This window comes from Chamaea fasciata, unplaced genomic scaffold (assembly GCF_029207755.1).
Source record: "Chamaea fasciata isolate MVZ Bird 193981 ecotype frontalis unplaced genomic scaffold, bChaFas1.0.hap1 SCAF_10, whole genome shotgun sequence".
Taxonomy (NCBI): Eukaryota; Metazoa; Chordata; class Aves; order Passeriformes; family Sylviidae; genus Chamaea; species Chamaea fasciata.
Window position 1 is genome coordinate 10,798,787 of NW_027094095.1, and position 13,060 is coordinate 10,811,846.

General features: G+C 39.3%; 1 protein-coding gene across 3 annotated transcripts in view; it reads left to right on the top strand.

Annotated features, from left to right (window-relative positions):
- Nucleotides 1–1,516: 1,516 nt before the first annotated feature.
- PTPRC (protein tyrosine phosphatase receptor type C) overlaps nucleotides 1,517–13,060 on the top strand; it is a 58,507-nt gene continuing 46,963 nt past the window's right edge. The window contains exons 1-2 of one of the 3 annotated variants that reach the window (XM_066192284.1): nucleotides 1,517–1,561; nucleotides 1,647–1,764. In XM_066192284.1, the coding sequence (XP_066048381.1) occupies nucleotides 1,698–1,764 (67 nt within the window). In that variant the 5' untranslated portion in view covers nucleotides 1,517–1,561; nucleotides 1,647–1,697. Of the gene's footprint in view, nucleotides 1,765–13,060 lie in introns of all 3 variants that reach the window. The other 2 variants (XM_066192285.1, XM_066192286.1) reach the window with 2 other exon arrangements.

Below are 13,060 nucleotides of genomic sequence, written 5' to 3' on the forward strand. Positions count from 1 at the left end.
AGTGTGTGATGTTCTCACTAAATAATAGAGAGGGTATGTTGCAATATTTCAGTGCTGTGGAAGCTCTGTAAATATCACACAGCCAGAAAAGATCTGCTCTGCGGGAATTTGTCTTGGTGTCACAGCTTGAGGGGTTGAGTGGAGATTGTGTAAAACTAATGGGGAAGGTCAGGTGGGAATGGAGCCTGGTTCTTTTTGAGAACCTTTATGAGAAATTCTTCACAGGATGACATGCAGTCTACTCATCAGATGGCACATTTCAGCCATGCTGGTATCCTGCTTTTGTCTAGGATAAAAGGGACTAAGATATCAGTACTGCAGGCAATGTATGGCTATAGTCCAAATTTAATTTGTGACTACTCCAGGATGATGAAGTTATTGTATATCAAAATTGGAGTCTCTGGAGTCTTAGAGCAATATCATTGCATCAATATAATTATTATTTACAGCCATTTTGTATGGAGACGTACTGCTTAATGAGAGCTAAGATTTTGGCCTGTGTTGTAAGACTTGAATCAAAATTGTAGAAGATGTGTTTGTTTAATCTTACGAGGAGTTTGATTCAGTCATGTAATTTGTGAATTATTGTGTGAATTTGTGCAACTTTTTCCTGTGTGATGCTTAGGGAGTCTCTGAAGGACTTATAAATAGACAGCACAAAAGTATTTTCTTCTCTTCTTTTAGAACCTTTAGAATCTGCTGGTTCTTTTAGAACCTTGGAGATCTTCAAAAAGGGAAGCAATTGAACATTTCTTCCCCTTGTAGTCTACTATATAAGAGACATTTGTTACCAAGTTGTTGAGAACTGTCTCAGTGCATGCAGTGAGGGAAAATGTCTTTGCTGTATCTTGTATCAAGTCCATGGAAGTGACAACAATCCTCCTGCACTATCATGGCAAAGAATTGTATTGAGTTCTCCAGTTCTAAACATTACAGAAAACAGAATTAGACTGCCTCTATCCGTTTGTTGTGTATTACTTCCATATCCAGAAAAACATCCTTGTAGAAAGATTCAGAAATATATCCCACAGAGTCATGAAATAGTTAGGGTTAGAAGGGACCTCTAGAGATCATCTAGCTTAACCCCATGTTTAAACGGTTTTCATTTAATCAGTTACTTCACCTGAGGAAGCATTTTTATGAAGGCCTTGTTGTCAGAACAAGTGTTTTGGTGACTCATGGTGAGGGTTTCTCTTTCTCTCAACAGAAATCTCAAGAAACATACATAACATTTATGAGAATCAGTGAATATGTGCAGAAGAGTTCACATGAAGGGAAAAAAATGACTTTGCTAAATCCAGTCCTATGAAAAGTGAAGTCTCGTGTAGCTCCTAAGTACTAAGGAAGAAATAGCTGAAAATAATCGACTTTAGTTGAATTAAGGAAGCTAAGTATTACTGCAGGAACCTAAGAAAAACCCCTTTGACTTCCTGGAAACTGAAAGAAGTTTTTTTGAAGAAGTAATTGTCTCTGACATCACTACAGTGCATTGCGAGTTTGCGAGTGGTTAGTTAGGGTAACAGAGGAAGCGGCTCCTTCACAGATAAGCAGGCAGTGCAATGTATGTGCCTAGTTAGTCTCCTTCTGGGTTCAAATTCTCTGAAGAAATTCTTTTGCAGACAGATAACATTTATTTTGCTTTCCAGAGAGAGACACATGCTGTTTCATAAGGATACATCTGATTTCCAGAAATAACCATGTTTTTGTGGCTTAAACTCTTAGCATTTGGTGTTGCTTTTCTGGGACAGGATGCTTTTCTCAAAGGTAGGTTGCAACTGATATTTCTTTCTCTCATTTTGATCCCTCAATATCCTCTGTAGATGTAAAACCAATGAAAAGCTTTGCAAAGGGGTGAAATGCCTTCTTGGTTCAGAAATTAGAATACAACTGCATGCAATGGTGTAAGAACCTAGGTCAGGAAGATTGATGCATCATGTACTAGGGTAAAATGTCTCCCGCGTGGTCCCATGTGAGAGTTATACAAACTCTATAAAAAAACCAACCACATTTGTAGCTGAATTTGTAAAAGAATACATTTAGGTCTCTTATGTGAACCCGTTCCATGTAGTTTTTCAGCTTTATCACATGTTATAATACCGGCTTTCTGTGTTTAAATACTTCAAGAAAAACATCTTCCCATCAATGTTAGCCACTCCCTGATCACAGAATCTGCTTACATTCTCAAGTTCCTCAAGTTTTGATTTTTTTACTGCAGGTGGGTTAGTAACAAATTCTGAAAATTGTAAATTAATCTCTACTATTGGTAAATTACTTATTTTGTAAAATAGACGTTGTTTATTTATTTTGTAAAACCTGCTCCATAAATAGGTTTTGGAAAATCTGATTACCCCACAGGTACTTTGCAGGTGAATTTGTTGCTTGATTTTTTGAGAGAAAGATAGACCCCAAGAGAACATGTTAGATGTTACAGATAAAGAGAGTAGCGAGAAAAGCAGTTAATCTTGAGGTAATACTTAATATTATGTCAAAAAAGTATCCATGTTAAATATTTTCTTCAGAAGAAAAGGCAACATTTTATGTATATGTATCTTCCATCAGTTTAGCTGGTAATGTCATTTGAGATAGTTGATGGCAGACACAAAATGGCTTGAAATATTTTTTCTGAAATGGCAGCGAATTAAATGCAGGGCTGAAATCTCTTTTCATTTATACGGAATTTATTCATGCTTCTGCCCTTATGTCACTATAGTAACTCCAGGTTCATACTGATGTAAGCAACAAAATGATCTGCCTTTAGTTGATAACCAGCTAAGAAGAGCATTTGAAGCCTGAGCATTGGCTCTCTTGTCCCTGAAAATCTCTGAACAGAGACAGCACTGCATAAATCTGGCTGATAGCTGCTGGAGATTTTAAGAAAACAAGTGAATGCTGCACTGTAGCGGAAAAGAACAAAATCTCTTGCTTTTCCTGTCCTTTCTTTTTAATCTGCTGTCCTACTTTCCACTTTATAAGTCCTTCTGAGACTTCCCACTGCTACCTTTTCTCCAGAAAAGGCAGGTTACTGTCTGCTCTCTCAGCCACCTCCACAGAAAGTCAACATGTTAGCTGACAGAGAGGGCTGGAAGACAGATAAATGAGTAGTAGCATTTTATTTCAAGTAATAGTTATTTTTCTCTGTTCATACACAGTAGTCTGACTTGAGCCAGTTCTCTCTACATTTACTAAACTGAAGAGCCTCAAGGAAATATTTTAACTCCTCTCTACTACACTTAATTAAATCTCATGCTGTAGTATCAGGTACACAACATCATGGACCTTGTTTTTATGATGTAGTTTGGCACAGAGATGGCTTCTCCTCTCAGGGTGACACAACCATTACACTTCATGTGTGCTGTGCAGACTGCTCTGCCTTGTGGCCAAGGGACATTGGGCAGCCTCCTAGGGAGGGGTTTGTTAATGGAGGAACAGCGTTTCGAAAGGGTGGTGTAGGCTTTGGTTTTATGGCAATCACTTTTCAGGCACTCAATTGTAAGTGTTAGGTGGGCATTGGAAATTCTTCTGTTATTACTAAATTTATTCTTCAACAGCCTATTGTGCCTAGTGATTTTGAAAACTTAGGAGAAATTTTAAGGTTGTCTTACTTCCTCCACAAGCTCAGACATTCTATAGAACATTACTTATTTCCTGTTATCACCAAGCCACTTTTAAGACCATCAAACTCCATGAAACCAAACAAAATAGGAGTTAGAGCCTACACAAAGGCCTTTTCACTGTGTAGATCCCTCAGATAAAAGCATGTATCCAACTAATTTTTCTGATAAGAAAGAGATGTGTAGTGGTAATCAGACACCTCAAAAAAACCGCCGCAAAGCCCTCCCCCCAAAACCCCTAACCCACTCTAAAAAAGTCAGAAAAGCACCTTTGCTTCCCTTTAGGAAAAAGAAATGCTTGCAGAACAAGCACTATTTCCATTAGATCATTATTTCAAGTTCTCCCCCTCCTCCACAAAAGTGTTAGCAATTTGACAGCTTTCAAAAGCTTTCACCCACTTCTGAGCCACTTCCTTTATATCAAGAAATGAAATAATTGTTTGATAGTTTTGGGTGTGACTTTTTTTTTTTACAAGTTAAAAGTATCAAGCTTCACCAGGCACTGGTTTTGTCTAGGATAGTGTCAATTTTGGACGTAGTAGCTAGTATGGGACGATGTTTTGGGTTTGTGCTGGAAGCAGTGTTTATAATAGAGGGATTTCTTTATCCCATACCGTTTATATCCTACACTGTCCAATACAATATTACATCCTTTGGTGTAATACATATATATTATTCCCTTAGTCTATCATCACTGCAGAGTGCTCATAAGATGTCCAGGACATGTCCATTGAGTCCATTTAGTGCATGACTTTGGCTCCCTGTCATGGTGGCACTCAGGACAGAAAGAGGTGGTTTGTTTTGTGGTTGTTGGGCACCAAAGTCAGCTCAGCTGGGGTTCCTGTTGCACTTGTCCTGTTTCTTGAAAGGCTTCTCCTCTGTAGGTTTGGGTGGTTCTTGCCATAGTAATTCCTATAATATGCAACTCAAATAATGGGTTACAACAATTTAAAGGTATTTCTATTGCAATCTCTTACCCACTCTCTGTCAGGTTTTACATTGCAATGAACTCCTCCCCTTGCCCTTATTCCAGCTTGGATTTACCCATGGACTGCAGTCCCTTAGGGTTGTACCTGCTCCAAGTGGAGCCTTGTCCATGAGCCAGTCTCTTCAGGGACACACCTGCTGCTGCATGGATTGATTGATCCACAGCCACAGTGGCTCAGAGGGGCAGCTGTTCCAGCACAGCCCTGTCCATGGGCCTCCGTGCCCTCAGGAACAGACCTGCTCCAGCACGGCCTCACCCACAGCCCCTGTGCCCTCAGAAAGCCAACCTGCCCCACACGGCCTTGCCCCTGGCTGCAGGCCCTGCGGGGTGTTACTGCTCTGCTGTGGGTTTATCCATGGCCACACGATTTCAGGGGCTCCAGCACGGCCTCATGAACACCCACTGGTGCCTCCAGGTATCCCTGCTGCAGCACAGGGCTGTCCTTGGGTCCCAACACCTTCAGGGGTGCACCTGCACCAGTCACAGTCCCTTTGACTCAAGCTCACACTGGAGTTCCAGCGTGTCCAGTCCAGCAGCACAGAAACAGCAGCGCTGCCCCAGCCATCTGCCAGTCCCTGTGCATCCCCACTGCTGTCCTCAAAATGTCCCCAAGCACAGCAGAGTGAGGGGACCAGCAGCACAGCAGCAGGGAAAGCAAAAAGCAGCCACAGAGGAGCACTATACATATATACATATATACATATATACATATATATATATATACATATATATATATATATGTGTGTGTGTGTGTGTGTGTGTATATATATACATATATATACATATATATAATGAAATAAGGCAGAAGAAATGGGGAGAGGAAACAGGATGAAGTGACTTTTCAAAATGTGGGTGTCAGGAATCAGGCTCTGTTTTTCTGGCTCCCATGACCTATCTTCAGAACTGCCTGCTAGTCCGGTAGCATGTGTATGCATTGAACAAAGCAGCAGTCTCCCTGCTGAAGATGGGAATACATTGGATATATTGTTTTCCTTTGCTGTGCAGCTGCATTGGGGTATTTACTGTATCCTGCTGGGAACTGGGAAAGAGCAGCAAGCCGTGGAAATGTCTGTTCTCTGTTTGCATTCTCAATCTACTTTAAAAGTTAATATTCATAAGCGTAAATCTGGTCCACCAGGAAGGCAGAAGAGTTTCGCCCACACTGAAGTCTGCTGTCATGGCTTGACTTTTTGTACTCAGTGAGCTACCTGGTGTGGTTAACTCCTTACCCTGAGTCATTCCCCCTGCTTTGGGAGGCTATTCCTCCTCTGGTGCCAGTCCCAGGATGAGAACCAAAGAGGCGAGAGCACAGCACGGGCGTGGCTGCCGAGATGGACCCCGAGACAGCAGAGGAATGAGAAGTGCTACAGGAAGGTGTGAAGTGCTGGGCAAGGCTTGCTAGCAGGAGTTCAGCTCTGTGGCTGTGAGTTCCTCTGAGCCCCGGCAGAGCGTGTGTGTTACAGGAGTGCCGTGGCTTAGGCAGGGCTGGGCCAGGTGTTAGTGCCTGCTCAGTGCAGATGGGCTCACCGAGCTGGCTGCTGGCACTGCAACTGCCAGCTCTGCCGGGGAGACAGCAGTGCCCCCGAGCTCTGCTGCTTCCTGCATCACCCTGAGATAGCCATCGCTCACACTGATTTATCTTAAATCGTACATAACCAGAAATCAACCAGTTTTTTCTTTCAGACAGACTTAAGAAGTGCATCCAGTATATTTTGGAGGAAGTAGCTGACTCTCTTCAAAGCTCAGTTTAGGCCCTAAAGCACTTCTGTGAAAGAAAAAAAAAAAAAAAAAAAAAAAGAAAAGAGGTGAGAAGTTTTAAAGAGTGGCAAAACTGACTTCCTCCTGTAAATATCAAGATTAAAATAACAGATACAGTTACGAAAGTTGTTTATTTCCCTGCAACTTGACTGTTCTTTTAGCCTGCATTTCCTGATGTATTTCCAGGCTATCCATGCACTTGCAAACAGGTTTTTTCACTGGTGTTTCAGTAACTGTTTCAACATTTTATCTATTTCCAGGCTTTTTTCCCTTTGAAGTAAAGCAGTTTGGGGCCTTCAATGCCAGGATTTTAGAAACTAGCTGTGAGCACTTCAGTGCTAGCTTATATTATCCATAGTGTTGTATAGCTAACAGGATCCACTTCTTTTCTTTTATACCACTACTTTGCAGTACTGTTCTTGCAGTTATTCCCTCTGTGTCAGTGCCTTCTCGGCTGGCCTGCTTGCTTAGGTTTCTATTCTTTAGTTTCAAAGACTTCTCTCACAATCTGTCTGTTCTTCATTCATAATCCCACTGCCTTGCAAAGAGCTCTAGAGGTACCTTTTGTAGGGCATGAATGACTTTTTTGTTGTTTCAAAAATATGGACTCCATGGAGGAATATTTTTAATTGCCTTTTGAAATAGACTCTTATCTTGACAGTAAGAGAAATAATCAAAATAGCTGTCTAATAGAAAAATGAAGCCATACAATGAAGTTCTTTGTAAAATATAGAAGGAAATAGTAGTTCATTAACTGAAGCATATGTCCTATATGAGTTGAAAGATTTTTACACTCAGAGATATATATAATACAGAACCTCAACTGAGATGTTACAAAAGTATAGGGCCGGTGTTGCCTTTCCAGATAATCATATACACTGCAAAGCTGTGAATTAAATATTTAAGATGGTATTAAGCCCTGAACTGTTTCTGGAGGCTTGTAGGTTAAGATTTATGTGGGGGGAAAATAGGGTAAGATACATAGCAAAGCAGAGTCAGGCTTCTAGAATAAGATCTACAAGACAGAAGTCAGTTGCAGTCTAGGCTGTCTCAGAAACTCCTGGTGTGAAGTGGTGCTTTCATTTCTCCAGACCTCAGTTTCATCATCTGTCAAGTTGAAGATAGTAACACTTACTTTGTGGAAAAATGTAGAGTCCTAATTCCTTAAATATTTACAGGTATGCCTGTGTCTTGCAACATGTAAACTACCACCAATTGATGTGATGAAATTGGCTGTGCATTAGAGCATTTTGGGTAGTGTATCTGAGCAAAGAAAGCAAAAGTAGGGAGCAAATGACTTGTGCATGAATTTCTACCTTTTTCTCAGTCCTAAAGCACAGGTATTGTCAATGGGGAGCTGATACTTTTGTGCTGAGTAAGAACAACCCATACTGTGCTTAACTTAAGCAAATCTGAAATTCTGTAAAGCATGATCACATCAGCTGTGGTCTCTATTTTACCCATTATTGGGTGAAATATGGGTGAAATATCTGAATCTGGTCAATGAATTCTTGAAACACCAGAACAGGACCACCAGCCTTTTACTTCCTGTGTCTGTGGAAGAGCTGAGGTGTGCTAAACAGATCACAGCTGCAAAAGGTTTCATGTTCTAAAGAATCTTCCACACTTAAGCGTAAATACAATAGGAAACCTGTCTAGTAAATTAGGTGTTTTAGGAGTCTCAGTGGTAGCAGTTATAAACCTAAACAACTGTTCTAGAGAAGTGCATGCCAAGCTGACTTTGTCAGCATATGCTGTAAAATCGTACACTCACATAATCAAAGAAAAGATGACCAGTGCTGCTACTGCAGCAGTTTGATTAACCTCTTAAGATAGACCTTTGATGTTTGAAATGAATGCAAAATCACATGTGTATACACCTTAGAGAAATCTTCCAGTTTTAATGAGTTTTGGATAGAGTAGCTGGAGGATTTCTTTATTCATGTCACACCTTTTTGCAAGACTTTAAATGATGAAATATATATTTTTAAAATTATGTGGGATTTATTTTACTTGGTCCCTGATGGCAGTAAGAGATTCTTTCCCTAGGTCTCTTGTATGCTTCTCCCAAAATACAGTCTGGGAATGTGCATGACTGTGCAATGTGTGTGAGTGGAAGGGTAATATTTGGGGTACCTGAGACTGCCTAACAAGTAGAGAAAAAAGCTTGACTTGATTTGCAGCTTCATTAATGCTTCTGTGCTCAACTGTGCTGCCTCAACAGAAGTGAAAGATCTTTCTACATCCTCTACACACCTGCAGTCTGGTGTGTTAGTCTGAGGTAAGAAATGTGGTTGAGGTTTGAGGGAAAGAAATATGCGTTGGTAGGCATAAGTAGCATTTCTGATTTCGCTATCTTTGTCTGCTACTGGAATGACTTAGAAATAAATGTTTTTGAGAGACATCCAATACTCTTGCTCTCAGAAAAAAAGTATGAATAATAGCAACTTAACCCAGTGTCAGCTCCCTTTGCAGTTTAGAAGGTTTACAGTGGAATGGTGCTGAATACAAGGGAGGCAGCTAAAGGAAATGAATGTGAAATCTATAAAGAGTTATTTAACCTTGACAGTAACAGATCAAGGCTTTATAGTACTCAGACATGAAAATTTCATAAAATTCTGTAGTTTTGGCCTGTCAAATTCACCATTTTTTACTTTTCCACAGACTAGTGGGTTTGGCCATGAGGATTTTGAAGTGATAAAATAGTTAAGTTTTAATATGTGGTAAGATATTATTTATAGAGGAATACAGTTATGGAAATCACCTAAAATGCCATTTGAATCAACACAGGATGCATTAAATTAATTAGAAATCACAGAAAAGTTCAGGAGAAAAATGCCAAGATATGGATCAGTTATTCCAAAAGTTGATAAAAAAGCATTAGCTGCATTTGTCTTCCTGCTGTAATTAATACTGGGCTCAATGGCCTGCTAAGATGCAGTTTTGCACTGCCCTAAATAAATAGACTAGACTAGAATAAATGTTTGGTGCAGTAGCTGGTTGAAGTTTTTGTGTTAATATTGGAAAGAAAACCATTTACAAATGTGGATGTCATTAAGTGTGTTGTCATTGCAGGAGGGTGCCTTAAATGGCAAGGGAAGGGCTGCTTGCAGACCATGGCTTCTAAAAACCACACTTTCACCAAGCAAGGAAGACATTTTCATAACAAAATGCATGTCAGAAATGCCATTTTCAGCTGCTCTCACTGCAGCTGATGCTGTTTCTCTTCACAATAGAATTGCTGCTCACCTGAGTCTCACCTCAGTGGTGACGTCAGTGGAAAGTCTGAAAAGGCTTTCAAGTGTCTCACAGAATTTATTTTATCTTTCTGATTTCTTTTTCCTTTTTTTTTTTTTTTTTCTTTAAACCTACTGGTAGTTTTCAAACTCCAAGATCTGATTTTCTGTTAGCTGCCCTGAGAAAGCTGCTTGGAAGAAATATCCCTGGCTTTGACTGTAATCTCCTAAACACTTGGGAACTGTTGTTACGTAAAAGAAAATAATCAGATTTTCAGAGGACCTTCATGTGTTGGTCACTGAAACAGTGTGAAAAACTGTAGTGTGCAGCTGCAAGTTAATATTTTCTGAAAATTTTTCTGAAGTTGTGAATACTGAGTACTTTGAAAGGAAAGAAAGAGCTACTTGGGAAGTCAGGAACAAGCTGCTCCTCTGTGTGGTTGTGACTGTCTTACTTCTGTGTTTATAGGAGAGCTATTTTCCATGGTTGTAGTCAAGCATTCTTGCTGGGCCAGGTGCTAGACAAATGTAGGATGGAAGTATGGTCTTTTCCTCAAAGGATTTTTGATCTGATTCTGGACAGCATGGATAGTTCTTAAAAGGGAATACTTTAGAGGTGAAAGGAAAGACTGGTAATGGAAAAAGTGATAGCAGCGAACATGGCCAGCCAGAGAACTTGCTTAATCCCCTGTGATATTTATTTTCTTTTCTGAAAAAGGGGCATACAACACCTCATTCAAAGCAGCATGCAATAAATTATTCCCAGGATTCAGTATAAACTGCAGTACACAGGTCCATGTATAGCACATGTCATCACATTGTGCTCTTAGAACTTTTATACATGCCAACAACTGGTGCAAGTATTCCTGGAAGATAGCACTTAATGATAAAACTACTGTGGGTAAAAATTTAAGATGTTCCAAAGCTTCTCTCTTGCTATGTGGAAACAGTAAAAAATCAGGTCACATACAAAGGCACTATATTTATTTGGAATTATTATTTTCTCCAGCTGTTTAATCCTTTCATTAACATATTGCATTCTCCCACCAGTGAGTGAAATGCAGTAAACAAACGACAGAATGTGTAGATGTTGTGTTACAAACACACACACACACATTCACTCTTGTATGGGAGAGCATGTAATCCCACCCTCCTGATTCTCAATTCTTGTAGCTGTTCCTCTAGCTGCAGGAGATGAGCTAACATGAACAGCATCTGGATGTGGAAGAGAGATTCCATATTCTGTTCTCTTCTGTTCAAAAGTTCATTTTAGGTTGCAGTCAGCACTTTCATATCTCAGTGCTCATAAATAGTAATAACAATAATAAATTATTTTTGATGTGTAATTGACCTGATTTATTTAGACTGAAAAGAAAAAATCATGTTTCCTGGTGAATTCTGTAGATTCAAGCTCTGGAGATCGATTGCCTGCAATTAATTCAAATGTGACCTGGATCTGTAATACAGTATAGAATATTTTTAAAAATATCTACTGAACACTACAGAAGGTTGGGCAGTTTTGGTTTGATTTTGTTTGGTTGATTTTTGTGGAGTTGATTGGTTTTGATTTGCAGTGTTGGATTTCAGGGTCACAAGGGCTTTTTGGTTCTAGATGATTGCAAGTTTGAGTGAAAAGTTTTTGTTCTGAGATGTTAAACATTTGGAATAGCTCTGTTTGCGAATGCACTAGTTGATCATAAGATACAGCTGTAAGCAGAGCCTTCAATAGAGTTGTATTTTGTAATTTGTGTGTAATAACAGCTTATTAATATCATCTTGCTGTAAAATCAGGGCTCTGTCTGTAATGACAGCCTTTCCTCAAAATAATGAGTAACTGTAGGGGGAAGGAAGCAAGTACAGTAACCCTACACACTTTATAAAAACTGCTTTAGATCTCTAAGGTAGTCTTTGAAGAACACTGCAATGATAGAGTGATAAAGCTGACTTATGGCTGATACCAGATCTTTGTACTGGTGGTGGATGCAATCAGCATCTTCACTGCAAGAAGTTCTTCAGAACTTCAGAAAGAGGGTTTTCCTCTACTGGATTCTCTTTTCTGTGAAGAGAATGAAAATCTTTTCAGTGTTTTACATCTGTGTTGCTCAATGTACAGTTCAGGCCATATTCACAGAATTACTACTGAAAACTTCCTACAACTAGACATACTTGCTTCTTTTTAACTTTTTTTGAAGCTGCAGCTCATCTTCTCTAGCTAAAATATAGATTTTCATACTTGTGATGATAAAATGGGCCAAAGAAAAGATCAGTCTAATAATCAGAAAAATTACCTGAAGTTAGGGGTGCTTTAAGGCGTGAGGTAAGCACCTCAGATTAATTTGCAGTTTTGAAAGGTCACCACTTTTATCAATCAGACTGGTATAATTAAGAACCTGTTAAATGCAGACCAATTATTAATGATTGCTGCATGTAAAATTTAGTGTGAGTACATTTTGTAACATCATACAAGAATTCTGTGATGAGATCTGGAATATTAATCCTGTTACCAAAACCACCATTTTACTACTTAGTTGTGAGATCTCTGTGTTCTTGTGGTTCTTTGCCATGGCTTAAGTACAGAATCAGCTCTGCAGGTGAAAGGTATCTTCACCACGTGCTCTGGAGCCATGTTCTAAGCTGGACCAAAAGAGCAGTCTGTGATCACAGAATGAAACATCTCTGTGGATGTTCAGCAGTGTTAGGAAAGGGAAAGGACTAGGGCTTTGCACTGGCAATGCAAATGGGTATTTGCCAGCTCTTGAGTAATTGTCTTTGCTCCCTGGACAATGACTTTTGGAGCAGCTTGTGTGTGTATGATTTTATTATAAGAAGTCATTGTACATTGTGTATACTGTAAAAGTCACGTGTATCTGTGACTTTCCAGGCTGAAGTTCTGTGCTGAAGTTCTGTCAATATTTTAAATGAAGTACATAAAGTTATTTTAGAGCTACTCTTTCAATGTTTAGAATAGAATTGAAAACTAATAATGGAATTCTGGGGCTTTTTGTGTGTTGATGTGGATTTATTTGTTTGTTTAGTTTGTATTAAAATGCATAGTAATGTCTCGTTAAATATTCATCTCTTTGCAGAAGCTTAGTGCCAAAGCTACCACATCCCTGTACCACTTGACCAAGGACATCCCATTGGTAGCTGTCTTTCCTACTTATTTCTGAGGATGACAATTGTTCCTGTTGTCTTTATGACCATGAAAATGCCTTGTATCATGTTGGTGTTATCCTTATTTTTGTATTGTTTTCAATTATTACTGTCAAAATGAGCATTGCATTTGTTGATGTTGTTTATTTGCAAAGCCCTTGCACAAAAGACTTTAAATGTTCCTTTATCAAACACTCCTGATTCTTGTAGAAAGGAGTGAAACATCTAAAAGTAGTTCCCACATTAAAAATAAATGACATGAATGTAGAGAATATTTTTAACAATCTTCACTAGATCTGTGTTTCTTCAGGAAA